The following is a 13,872-nucleotide window of genomic DNA, read 5'->3' as shown; positions in this document are numbered from 1 at the left end:
AACAGACCGTAATGTCACATCCATACAATGTGTTTTACCACTGTGGTATTTTACAATATTTACAAAATCATTGTAGGCATTGTAAAGGTTTTTGATTGTTACCTTTTATGTACAATGTATAAACTAACTGCATGTTTTTATAATAGTAATAAAACAATCACATACCTGAACTGAACAGAGCCTGTCAGAATATTAGTTACATAAATTGTTCTAAAATCATGGTATAAGAAAGACAAACATGGACAAAGTAATAGACCACTTTTTATAGATTCAGAAAAAACGACATGTTGTCATTTCAGTCACTTTTCACATTTTCAAGTTGCTTGACTTTCTACCAATTATCATCATTAATGTCTACAGTTGCTTCATCTTCGTCATCACTGTCATCAGTCTCCATTGCGTCTTCGTCAGTGCGACAGATGGGATCATAGAATGCCTTGATCTCTTCGTTGTTTTCCTGCCCCATAGCAATTAGTAGTCCTTTCACATCACGCTTCTTAGCAAGTTTAACACAATCTGTATCATCCAAGGGGGCTGCCTCTAACGCGCGCCAATTCTTACCCCTCTTCAACAGGGTGTGTTGACAGCCTCCAGCATTGTAAAAGTTCTTGACTGTCAGTGGAGCTGGTGGGGGTGCTACTTCACGAATTTTGGTTTCAGTGATCTTGAAGGTGGGGGGCTTTTTAAGGTTGGCATCAGCTACTTTCTTGAAGTCAAACACTCCCCAGTCAGTCCCGTACTTGATGACGTGCCCTACTTCTTCAAATGCAGCATAATATTCCTCTGGTAAAAGGATGGTTTCCTTAGCTCTGAGTATCTGCTCAACACGACCAAACGCACGATCAGCAGGCATGTACGAATGTCCGCGGACAGGGAATACATGCTGGAATGACACCTTATGCTTACTTGCTAGCATGTTAAGTGTGGATAACACTGTGTAGTTCTTGTTTTGTCCTGAGCACGAGTCACTGAAGAGCCTGATTGTTTTTATACCGTGATCATTGGGACTGAGCTCTTGGTCTACAAAGTGCACAAGGGCACTAGCTACCTGATTAGCACCTCTGGCTTGTTGATGCTCACCCCAGGTGTAGAAGTACACGTCATCTTTCTGCTGCTCTCCAGGACGGTGCCTCATCATACCTAGAAAATACAGCCATAGTTGGCGAGCGTAGTAGGCCTCTCCAATTGGGCTCTTTGGTAGCGCCTGGTTTTGCATTAGGTCAAAGCAGATAGTCAGCACCGAATTGTCCTGTTCTTCTCTTAACTTTGAATAAAACTGACGAGAACGCACCTTGTGCACTAACAGTTCTGTGACCAGCTCCTGTTTTCTTGCGCGGTCCTGTTCTATCCTAATGGATGCCTTCTTCTTCACACAGAAGGAGCAGATGTCCTTGCGCGGATTACCAAAGCCTAGATTAAAGCTGGTCATGAAGATGTTATAGTACATCTTGTACTTTACATCAAGTGTTCCATTGTACTGTTCACAAAACAACTTGTACATCTTCGTGATGCTGAGGTGGCTGGGGAGATATTTCTTATGGGGTGTCTTGTTACGTCCATAATGTGATGACACACATCTGAAACTGCTGATATGGTCCTTAATCTCCTCCTTCAACTGGACAAACTCTTCCTTAAATCTTGGACCGCCTCTTCGTTCTCCTCTAGGATTGTTTGTCTGCCACTTGTGGGAAGCAATAAGTTTCACTCTTCCAGGAGAAACGCAGAAGATTGAAAGAAACGTCTTGCTGCAAACCTCAAGTTGATGTCCATCTTGGTTAGTTATCTGTTAAGATATAAAGCAAAATTGCATCATTATCAACAGTCCCACCTACAGAACATGATGATAAAGGGGTTGGGTTAGACAAGGGTAATCGCTTGGCTCTTTTCAGCACACTTCTATTCTTGTTTATTTGTTTAATAGTGTTTTTATTTTCAAGGATTTTGTGTTAATATTTTCCTTCTTATTTCAGTATAGGCATTTGCTTGCCTTCTGGGTTTCATGCATAGGCCTACTTACATGATAGTGTATGATGTACGGGATGTTGCGTTTACGTTGATTGTCACTGACTCTCTTACGCTTTGGAGGTTCAAGTGTAAGGCATGCTGAAAGGTACTGGTCCTGACGTTGCTTGTCTGAATCCATGTAGAATTCTTCATAAAGGTCTTGGATTTCATGCGGTTTAATCATCTGCTGCTTGCAGTAAGTCCTGGGACCACCATGTTGACAGTTGGTTTGGGGGATTTTACCTGGTTAAGAGATCATGGAAAGACATTGTTGTTATTTTTGGGATGAATCCATTGAATAAAGGCTGTGGTAACCAAATAAGGTTAAACTAATGTTTAAATCAAAGAGTACTTTAACATAACATAACATAACATAACATAACATAACATAACAGAAAACATTTGGTGCGCTGTTCCTTATGACAAGCTCGTAGCGCTTACCAATTAAAAATAAATACATCTTAAGGCCTAACTCATGCCAAAATTATAATATTTGAAACACAACAAGGAATGTCCAATTAAACAATCTAAAGAAGATTTAAAGAAGAAAATTATGTATTTCAATTTTCAATTAAAACATTTTACATTTGATTAAAATATCTATTACCTAAGCCCACTATACTATAATAGGCCTAAGGCTGAGTAAAAAAAAAAGCATGTTTAGCGTGCCCTCCCGCTTCCTTTTTTTGAAATTTTCTTTCTATCAGTTATAACTTTTTAATGAAAAAGTTTGAGAAGTTCTATAGCCTTCTACAGCTTTACAGATGTATAAAGAAGCACTTCAGGAAAGTTTTGTGATCAGTAAAGGGGCATAATCTACCAGAAAAAGAAAATAAAAAGCCCCTCCTCGTGCCTTATTTTTCACAAAAGAAATGTCCAATTAAACAATTTAAAGAAGAAATTTGTGTATTTCAATTTTCAATTAAAACATTTTACATTTGATTAAAATATCTATTACCTAAGCCCACTATACTATAATAGGCCTAAGGCTGAGTAAAAAAAAGAAACATGTTTAGCGTTCCCTCCCGCTTCCTTTTTTGAAATTTTCTTTCTATCAGTTATAAAAAGTTATAAAGAAGCACTTCAGGAAAGTTTGTTTATCAGTAAAGGGCATAATCTACCAGAAAAACAAAATAAAAAGCCTCTCCTCGTGCCTTATTTTTCAAAAACCTAGACGCTAAACATGTATTTTTTTTAATTTGGTATAATAGTCCTACATAATTTATTTGTAAAAATCTAAATTAAGTTAAAAAGTAATGAAGATGGCAATGTATTTATTTTTTTACTGATTTATTTATCTATTCATTTATTTATCTATTTACTTACTTAATTATTTATTTATTTATGAACAATATTTAGTTTAATATCTTTAGTATTGCTACACTAAAGGCCTACATAATTTATCAAAATTAAAAATTAAAATTAAATTAAAATGTAAACCACTTGGTGATAAAATTGAAAGTTGTGTTTATCTATCAAATTTATTATTTATTTTTCACTTAATTATTGGTTTAATTGTTAAATATTTATTAAAACAAGATGTTAACCAAAAGTCCATTCAAACTTGTTAGTGTTGTTTTCTCATCTTGTCTTTAATACACAAAACACATCCTGCTTATTGATCATCAAAATATCAATAACAATTAAGATGGTTCACACTCTCATTTGCATAACAAAACCAAGTAACTGGATGGTCATTCTTAATGTGCTCACTCACAGCATGACTAACATCCCATACAATTGAATACAATGCATAGGTGTAACTGTAGTACTAATAATAATAGTAGGCCTAGTAGTATTATTGTGCTATAATACACATACCAAGAGCTGTCTCTCAATTTTTTTAGTAATTAATTTAGCTACAGTGTTGAAGTATTTTTAAATACTTCAACACTGTAGCTAAATTAATTAAATTAATTAAAATTAGTCATCAATACAATTGCTGAAGAAAAATACATATTCTTTTTTTTTTTAATTACAAGCAATATATTTTAAGGTTTATAACTTCAGCTTACCTTCCCCAGAATGACGTCTAGCTTTGGCTTTATTCCGTTTCCATTCCTTCTTCTTTATCTTCCTCTTCCGTGGAAACGTTATGTTGATCTGTACACTTTCATCCTCACTACTCATTGCAACAACAGTTATATTAAAAATTAATTCATTAAAATGTAAAACTAAATCGCCGAGAAAATACCATAAAATACCACAGTAGAAAGTGTCTTTGCATTAAGAACTCATGAACTTGTTGTATAGTCAGTGTGTGTGTAGGCCTAGAAAGTTATTATGCTCATTAGGAAAGTCATATGACCCACTTCACAGCATCCTATTGGTCAATACAGTGCTGGGGGCGCTATTGATGGATGTAAGCACTTTTGCAGGCCAAACAAAGTGGATGTAAGCAGTTTTGCTGCACAACTGAAACTTGGAGTGGCATTATGAACAGGATGTAAGCTGTTTTGCAACAAATCAATTATATTGCATTGAAGGTATGGTCAAACACTATGCATTGACACTGATAACTCAATTTTGAAAAAATGGTTCCTAAGCAGTTTTGCAATTCAACTCTTCATATAACCCGACATTTAAATGTTATTAAAAGGTTTTGAAAAAACATTTTAAGAACATTTCTGTGTTTGCTGGGTTCAAATATTTTAACATAATGTTATTTAAGTATTGACACAATATTTGGTAAAAATGTTTGCAAAAATAGTTTACAATAACATTTTTTGAAAACATTTAAAAATAGTGCTTGAGTGTGTTTTCATACAAAACGTTTTAAAACGTTATCATGGCCTTTATATAACCCGACATTTTACTGTTATTAAAACATTTTTACCTAAACCAAAGCCCAAATATAACTTTTTTAAACGTTTTAAAAACGTTTTTGTGTTTGCTGGGTATAGACGATATAGTATAACATAAATGTATAAAAGTAAAAAGAAGTAATAATTTTTGATATGAATTAAACATAATGTTAGAGTGGACTATAATGTTGAGCCTATTAGAGCGATATAATTTTGAGTGTGATATAATGTTTATTAAATATCAAATGAAATGCTAAATTATTGACAATACCGTTGGTGATGCCATCGTTTGCCAAATTTGTTCATTGACGTTGTTCTTTATCTCTCATGACGCGTACATTTGAAAAGAAATCCAACATAAGCTACTTGACTTGATTAACCAATATCTTACAGCTATTTGCAAACAGCAAACATCCTCCAAAATGCAAATACATGCTATAATAACACCTATAACAAATTCAAGCGCGCTCATTTTGCTGCGTATTGTAAAGTAAGATAGCCGAACGTCAGATCCAATCATTAAAAGGCACACATTCATTATCGCATACTGATTGGATTGATTTTCATGTATTTATTCTCACCATGTTGAATCAAAGGCACTTTCAGAAATAAGCCCTAAAGGATAGAACAAACATTTAAATATAATAGCATATGGTTATTCTGAATATAAGGCCCATATTTTAAAATTCCTTTTAAAATTTCTGTTAATTGTTTTAGTTCAAGTACCAACGTGTCTTGTGCGAAACACGGAATGTTTTTTTTTCTTCAAATGAGACCCATGTCTAAGGATATTGTTCTTAAAATATAGTTCATAGGGAGTTGTAGTCAATCAGGCATGGGCTTCTGTGGTTGATGGACAGCAGGCATGGGCTTCCGTGGTTGATGGACAGCCATGCAGTGATATGTAGTAGATAAAGGGTGAGAAACAGACCATTGCCATAGATAATCAGTGTCTTGTTGAGGTATGGTGAGCATGTTAGTCGCTCGGAAGGCGAGACCCCGAAGGATGGGCCGTTGAGCGTTTTTGGGTTGGGCAAGGATATAGACAGACTCTCTTCTAAAACCAATTGGAAGTTTATATACATGTACTGAGTATGCATTAAACGAAACGGTTACTTTTTAATTTATGAATATTTACTTCGTTATGCTAATTTAATTTGCATACATTTAACTGAGCACCAGTAGTGTTATGAATTACTGTTATACGGACTGCAGGATCCCTCTATAATTTTCTCTTGTCATGTAACATTTGCATGTAAATCGAGCTGTAAATGCAATTGTTCCGTAATTCTATCCGAGACAAGTAACCAACTCAGATTCTGCATGTATGTTGTGATCCTTTCCGTAGTGTTTCTAGAATGTCCATGGTGTTCCTTTTGTTTAGCTCGCTGCCCGAGACCGTTATCTTGAGCTATTGTGTTGATAATGGTCTCTGGGCAGCTAGCTACCTCCATTACCCTAGGTAATGGTCGAGGCAACGAACCTTAAACAAAAGGAATACAATGGATAATCTGTGAATAGAAAAGGGCTAGCGTATATAAACAAATACCAATAACTATTTTACTCTATTTAGCAAACCAACAGGTTGCAAACCATTATGTAGTGTTCATGTTAAGAAGCTTTGATACAAAGCATTCACAGCATTTTAACACCTCACGGTTTCAGAACCAGATAGCCTATACTCAAAAAAGAATCCACTGTGAGTTAAGGGATGGAGTATGAACGTTTGGACAGTATTTATTGTGGGACATTAGAGCAGTGTAATACACATTTGATGGTAAATGATTAAAAATTTATATTTTTGATATTTAACAATACTCGAAGTAAACTTTATAAATCTGATGATTTATACTTACAGTGTATGTAGGTGGGATGAAAAGCCGACGATCACTTGAACATTTTGACCTTTCTTATTGAAGATATGGAGTTTTTGTTTTGTTATTTTCCAGCAATGTTTTGATGTTGAAAAGTTCATTCAAACTGATTAAAAGTATAATATATAGATGATATTGAAGTACATAAATGGGTTTCAAGTATTTTTTACTAAAAATGCAACAATTGTTACTGCGGAAAGACATTTCAACGAGGGAGCACCAACGACGCAAGATGCAAGTTTCTTTTTCAGCAAACATTTTGAAAGACAATACAATTTCACAACAGCTTCTGACTATTGATTTTACACAAACCTGCATGCAAAATGGGTCAAATTTTGGTCCCGTTGTTAAAAGAATACCCTGGTTTTTTTTTCTTGTTATACCCTATTTCAAAATAATAGTCAACCGCGATTTCAAATGTAAGTTTGTAATATTAAATCTGAATTATATTTTACAAAAAGAAAGGAATATATATTTGAAAAACTCTGCTATTAACTCATTATAGTCAATATAATATTCTTTCATTCTTCCCCAGGAGATATGGCTTGTCTAATCCAATCATCCCACTTCAGTTTTTTAATCCTATTTTAGCAACGTGTGATTTGTGACTTCATTATGCCATTCCAAAGGATGTTTAGTAATTCTATATCTTGTTCTGAGATTTCAATGATGAATACTGCATTGTATATTAAGTGATAAGTTGAATTGAATGAATTGCAATTGGGTTGTAATTCCAGTATGCCGACTTAAATCAATTATGAAAAGTAACATTTAGCAGATAATGTTACCTTTAAGTCAGTTTTCACTTAACTTCTTTTTTACTTTCGTTGACAGATTCACATAACGGAATGTGTTGATATATCTTACACATGTGGGCGATAAGATGCTTTAGTAACATGGATTTGAAATTCATTTCTAGTATCATAGTCGTATTACTGCATGTCCTGCGGGAAACTAACGGTAAGTAAACCATTGTATTATTGAGCTATACAGGCTACAAGTGTTAAATATCGGAAAATGTCAAAAGAAATTTCTAATTATGTTGTAGTATAATCAAAGCTCAATGTCCCGGTTTGCATTTAAAAAATTTTTGCGAAGTTGCATAGGACGGAATATATTTGTTGTCAGATTGCAATCTACACTTCCATATAGGCCTAAACCATAGTAATATATATACATGTAGGTCACTCATATCATATCATATCATTTTATTTGCAAGTAAAAAACACATACATATAAAGGTTCGCTAGACCAAAAAAGGTCACTTGTCCGAAAAAGAAAAAGAAAAATCAATATGTGACATGTCATATCAAAAAGAAATACTTTTGGGCAGGTTGTCAATTTTGAGTGTTTTACATATCTTTGCTCCACAACGCCGTTTTACCCAATGCAAAAAAAAAAAAAAAAAAAGCAATAGACATTCCTAAGCGAAGATGTTGAGTTCGTATGTTATGGTATTATAAAATAAAAAAATCGAGACATCGACCTTTAAAATGTTATTGACAATGTTGAGAGTAAGAACTACCTTGAGAAATGTCTCAAAATTATACAAGATGCCAGGTATATTCCGATCTGAAACTATCAGACAATATTTTAAACATTATTAACATCACAAATTCGCAACTAACCCAAATTGTGAAAAAAATCACCCCGGGCAGATTTGTTGCTATCTCTCCATTTACGATCCTGACCAAAAGTGTCCCCTTTCGAGATACTACGTCACATATTCCGGAAGTTGGGTTTAGGGTTAGGATTAATTTAAACGCCAATAATATTAATTTGTATCGAGTAAAATGATAAACATAGCTAACATAGTTTTATAATGAATTATTTCAGTTGAAATCCATCTTAGATTTCCAATGGGTCTCCAATTCAGGTAACCCCATTTGATATGCAAACTCCCTGTGTGGCAGATTAAGTAATGTCTTCCATAGTGGGGGTATGGCTGTAAACTGGAATAGCCCAATATGAAACAAATGACTAAGTTAATTGACAGATCTGTTATCATAATCAGGCGCCGAATGTAATCAAAATATCGTAGATATCTGAGTTACTGAAATAGATGAAACTGGTCTGTCATGGGTCTTAAACTCTTAACGGCCAAGTAGTCACAAGATATTTAACAAAATACATTATCTCCATTAAGAGCTTCGAGTAATAGACTCGTAGGAGGCAAACAACCACCTGATTTCCTCTTAAGGTACACAATGTTTAATAATTGAGTATAACTGATATTATGTTTTACTTCAGCTTCTTCTTGTATTGTTGTAAAAGGTACTTCAGACACATGCTAAAAGTGTAAAATTTTGTTTTAAGGACGTGCCTAATAAAATATTCTACTCAAATATCTGGTGTTATTGTCATGGCATGCTTAGTAAAATGTTAACAGGCAATCTATACGCTTCTGTAGTGTTTATTTATGTCATTATATCAATATAATTACAACCACTGAACTACTCCAAACATACCATACACCCCCAAACAATTGCAAATAACAATATAATTCTTTTTACTTTTCAATTTTATTTCATTTTTGGTAGGGGCGAATAAAATAATAATAATGCTTGGGATGCGCAGTCGATCTAGGACGATCAATAAAAATCAAAATCTTTATTTCATTTAAAACATAGAAACAACTACAATAAAAATATTAACATCTGAATGCGGATATGCTCATAAGGCCAAAAACTTGAAGCAATATGGGCGTAAGTTGGGTAATTACATAACAAAACCATACATCTATACATACATAATTATATAAAATAAGGCACAAACGTACAATGCAGAACTTAAATGTATACGATTTCATAAGACAACTCAGGTACTTGCTACATTTCATGGTTATTTTATTTTTATTTTATTCATTTGGCAACAAACATCAAAAGCAACAAAAAAAACATAAAGGAGGCCTCCTGAGCTGCCAGGGAGTACTGAAAAGCACAAGAAAGCACTGTCGCCAAAAGGCGCAGTGCCCTCTACTCAACATCCTCAAAATAAGTGTACACATAAGTTATATACAATTTAACACAAGAGACAAGAAATAATGGCTACAGTGATGGAAAACATTTTGTGAGAGAAGTTGAAGCTATGAGATTTGCTTAAAAACGCCCTGAGTTGTTTTTTAAATGTGGTAAATGTGCACGTGACAAGTGAATTCCTGATATCATTATTTATATTTGACCATATGGCTGTTTGATGCGGTCACAAAACATTAGATATATTTCAATTCTAGACAATACCAACAGTTATCACACTATATTTTAAAGCTATTATATTTTTAAGATAGATTTTCGTTTCTATATCAAATTCACTTTTTTCTTCTTTTTGTGGTAAATTTCTATTCTACAAAATTGTACATTTGTGTGCAAATTGAGGGCGCTATTTAAATATATTTTTAATTTGAATTAGCCAAATAATATGACTTAATTCTTACATTTCATGATAAAAGGGTTTTTCTAATGTATTCTGTCTGATGTTCTAATAACATTATACAAGTGTCTACCCATTGTAAAGATGCAATTAGCACAAATTACAAATGACATCAAACAACCCTAACCTCTTTGATCGGTTACAAGCATGTGGTAATATGTAATTATCCAATCAGGGTCACTGTATGTATATGTTTTACTTTACTATCCCTCTAGGTTTCTGCAATAATCCTGTGCTTCTCATGGATGAACAAATACGGAATCAGACATATACGTGTCCACAAACCAACATGACATTAGCCAACTCCTTAAGCTGCTGCTGGATGATATCTCCTACATCCGGGCTTAAACTAAGGATCATGCACCTTACACCTACAGACTCATTAATTATTAATGATATTGGAGTCAATAATGACGTAACCCCAATCTGGCATGGCAACAATACGTGTTCAATAGACGGTGTACAGAAGTGCCCGTTTAAAGTGACCACTATCTTATTCTCTAATGTAATGGCATATAGGCTGATTGAGATGGGCATAAATAAATGGATGCCACTGACAAGGACTATACATCTGGACATATTTGCTAACCTAGGTAAGTGGTTTATATGATAATTTATTGAACCAAGACAAAGTAGAATTTGTTAAGATAATCGCACGCGCACGAGACCACAGAGTTATAACTCCACAGTCAAGAAAATATCCATCATTTACTACTTTTGAGTAAATTCTAAAAGTTTAAACTGACTTTCTGCACAAAAATCCCACTGACCTTGAATTTTAGATGTGTGACACACATCTTCACTAGAAGAAGTCCTAGGATGTTGTGATGGACTTGCCCTTTTGTTGATCATTGGCGAATGAGGGCGTTGTAGAGGGTTGGCAATTCCAGTTCTTGATCACGATTAGTCTGGTGTTTTCTTCTTGATCTGGAGGGCCTCCCGCACTAAACGGGGGTACTCACGATCATCCTTGGTTAAAACCTTGGTGGACTCCCAGTCAATATTGTGGCGACACTCGGTTTTATGCTCTGCGACAGCAGAGGGTTTGCGTCTGGGGGCAGTTGACTTATGCTCCTTCAGTCTTTCTCCTAGTTGTCTACCGGTCTGGCCGGTGTACGAACTTGAACACTCGCCGCAGGGGATCTCGTAAACCACACCTGATTTTTCTCTGTTGGCGTGGGATCCTTAGGTGAGACTAACAGTATACTTTTGAGTACGTCAGTTATTATAAAAGGAAAGAAATACCATGAATTAAGATGCTGTCAGAATCAATTACTTGTCAGTAATATTCCCGGGGGAATATCAGTCACTGCATAAGTTAAAGAAGTATTGGATAAGGACTGTCAAAAAGGTAACCTACTGGGTCATTTCACAATAACAAAAATCGGTTTGTTTTTAAGAGATACACATTATATTTCGGTACTTTTTTCAATAGGCTTGATTTATATCCAGGTGAGCTCGACCTATTGGCTCCGCCTAACCCAACAACCATCCCCCAACACATACCCACACATCATTACGGGTATTTGCCTCCAAACGTGGACAAATTTAGGACTTTGCAAACGCGGACGTCTGTAACCGCGTTCAATCGACAAACCGAGGACTTATTCGCATTTTTTGTGTGTATGTGTATGAGATACAATTTTACCCAGCAACTGCGGACAGTATTAATACACAATAAAGGTTGTATCTTGCAAATGCATTTGCATGTATAATATACATGAAATTGTGGTCGTTTGTAGACTTCCGAAAGCGAGGAAGGTTCCCCCTTGCAAAGTGGTTCGCGGTCTAAATGTAAAATGTTTGTTTGTTGGTAAACACATATTACGCACCTCGTTTGTCGGCAAACACGTACGCATCCCACTCGAAATGGTGTGACGGTTTGGGGCTTTGCGTTGTGAGTGTTGCTGGTGATACAAAGAAATATGGTATTGTAATTGACACTGTCAATTGGACGGAAATAATCAGGTTGGATTGTCAGGTATTACAATGTGCAGAAGAAAAAGCAATTATTAGTGCGCTTAAATGTTCTCATTCGGGGATGATATCTCTCTGAAATCGGCTCTTATTTATAAGATAATTACACTATATGCGGGAAATTAATGTATACTAACATGTACTATACAGGGTGTAACAATAAAATTTAAACAATTGCATTTTGACTTCTCAGGAAAAAACTAAAAGAGTTTTTGTATTTGCAATACAATCAGTAATATATTGGCTAAAAGAAGACGTTTAGTTGGTTTCTATACTAGCTTGGGTTCAAAAGTTATGTCCGGTTAATTAAAACGTCAAGAAAACGTGTTGGGCCACTTTTGCCATGTTTGCGCACATCAAGTTTGTAACGCGTAGATATGCTTATCGTGTATTAAACATCAAAGAACTGACACAAAAGGAATTATAAGTCGTGTTTCTTCATATAATTAACACGAACTTAATGATAATATGATCTTTCTTTAAAATCTATAAATGAAGTCAAGAAATTTCTTTCAAATTATCTTATAAATAAAAACAGAGATGATTTTCATTTTGGACTTTACTAAGTCCAGATATATTTTAAACTTGAAATTAAATTCACTTTGTGTAACAAGTATGATTTTGAATGTCCAATTTATTATCCATTCCAAAAGGAGCACCCCCTTCCAAGGCTATATGATTAGGATTTGGACTAAGGTTAGGAATTGATATAGGATTAGGGTTTGCCTGTTAAGGGTATGTTAGGGTTAAGGTTGGGATTAGGGTTAGGTTAGGGTTAGGATTAGGGTTAGGATTAGGGTTAGGATTAGAATTACGGTTAGTGTTATGGCCCATGTTTAGGGTTTAGGGTTATAGGGTACCGTATGTAGGAGGGGTCTGCAATTACCTTGGATAAAATACAGTTGTTTGTGTGGGTGTGTACATCTGTACAGGTACATGTATGGCTATGTGAATATAGGCCTGTGATTCATATGAAGAATGTGCATGGTCTTTTTATAGTACAAGGACAAATTGGCCAATGCCAGAGGCTATATGCATACCAATGTGTGTACATCTACAAATGAGAATTTTTTTGTGGTTTGCTTTTCATTGCAAATTGCAGTCATTTGAAATTATCGCAGTTTTTTTTATTGCAACTTCCTACACACAAAATGGCGTTTAATTTACTCGCAACATTACGCGTCTGGTAAAGCCGTGAAATTGTGCCTATTTAGAGGATATCTCATCATTTGTATAATGTACATCATCACTATACTTGTCCATGTTATCAAAGATATGGCTATATGCAGCTGTGAATTTCCAGCCCCCCCCTTATGGCCAGGGTACCACGGGGATGGGTGGCTGGGACTTATACCAGGGCTAAATTTCAAAAATGTTAAAACTCCCGGCCAAGTCCCGGACCGACGGGAAACAACACATGGCCGGCCCAAAAGGGACAAATTTTGTGTCAATGCCCGTCTGTTATAATAAACTGCCCGGCTATTTTTTCCGGGTACTCTGCACTGCAGCCAGGGGTTGGAGTGGGTCAGGGACTCAGGGTTTCAATTGACAAGTGCATTATCAACAGTCTTCATTTTCACGTGCATGAAATCTATAAGCTTAACTACTGAACATACGGGCCTATGCACCCCCCACAATCATAATTACTCACATCACTAGTATCACAGGGTCAGGCTTTCAATTGACAAGTGCATTATCAACAGCCTTGCATTTTCACGTGCATGAAATCTATAAGCTTAAATACTGAATATACAGGCCTATGTACCCCCCCTCAGCACACACAC

General features: G+C 35.2%; 2 protein-coding genes across 2 annotated transcripts in view; one reads left to right on the top strand and one right to left on the bottom strand.

Annotated features, from left to right (window-relative positions):
• Positions 1–331: 331 nt before the first annotated feature.
• On the bottom strand, positions 332–2,104 carry LOC140139591 (uncharacterized). The gene is made up of 2 exons (XM_072161296.1): positions 2,018–2,104; positions 332–1,783 (listed from the first exon to the last, which is right to left on the bottom strand). Exon 2 carries the CDS (start codon positions 1,499–1,501, stop codon positions 332–334), a length of 1,170 nt encoding a protein of 389 aa, XP_072017397.1. The 5' UTR covers positions 1,502–1,783; positions 2,018–2,104.
• An 8,250-nt stretch (positions 2,105–10,354) lies between these two features.
• Positions 10,355–13,872, top strand: part of LOC140139380 (uncharacterized) — a 30,762-nt gene continuing 27,244 nt past the window's right edge. The window contains exon 1 of the mRNA XM_072161149.1: positions 10,355–10,704. Coding sequence (XP_072017250.1) covers positions 10,401–10,704 — 304 coding nt within the window. The 5' untranslated portion in view covers positions 10,355–10,400. The remainder of the gene's footprint in view (positions 10,705–13,872) is intronic.

This window comes from Amphiura filiformis, chromosome 18, assembly GCF_039555335.1.
Source record: "Amphiura filiformis chromosome 18, Afil_fr2py, whole genome shotgun sequence".
Taxonomy (NCBI): domain Eukaryota; kingdom Metazoa; phylum Echinodermata; class Ophiuroidea; order Amphilepidida; family Amphiuridae; genus Amphiura; species Amphiura filiformis.
Note: the sequence above shows the minus strand (reverse complement) of the source record. Positions and strands in the feature narration are given on the sequence as shown.

Excerpts from the sequence above, each read along its gene's own strand:
- LOC140139591 (XM_072161296.1), bottom strand. The coding sequence starts at position 1,501 with ATGTACAAGTTGTTTTGTGAACAGTACAATGGAACACTTGATGTAAAG.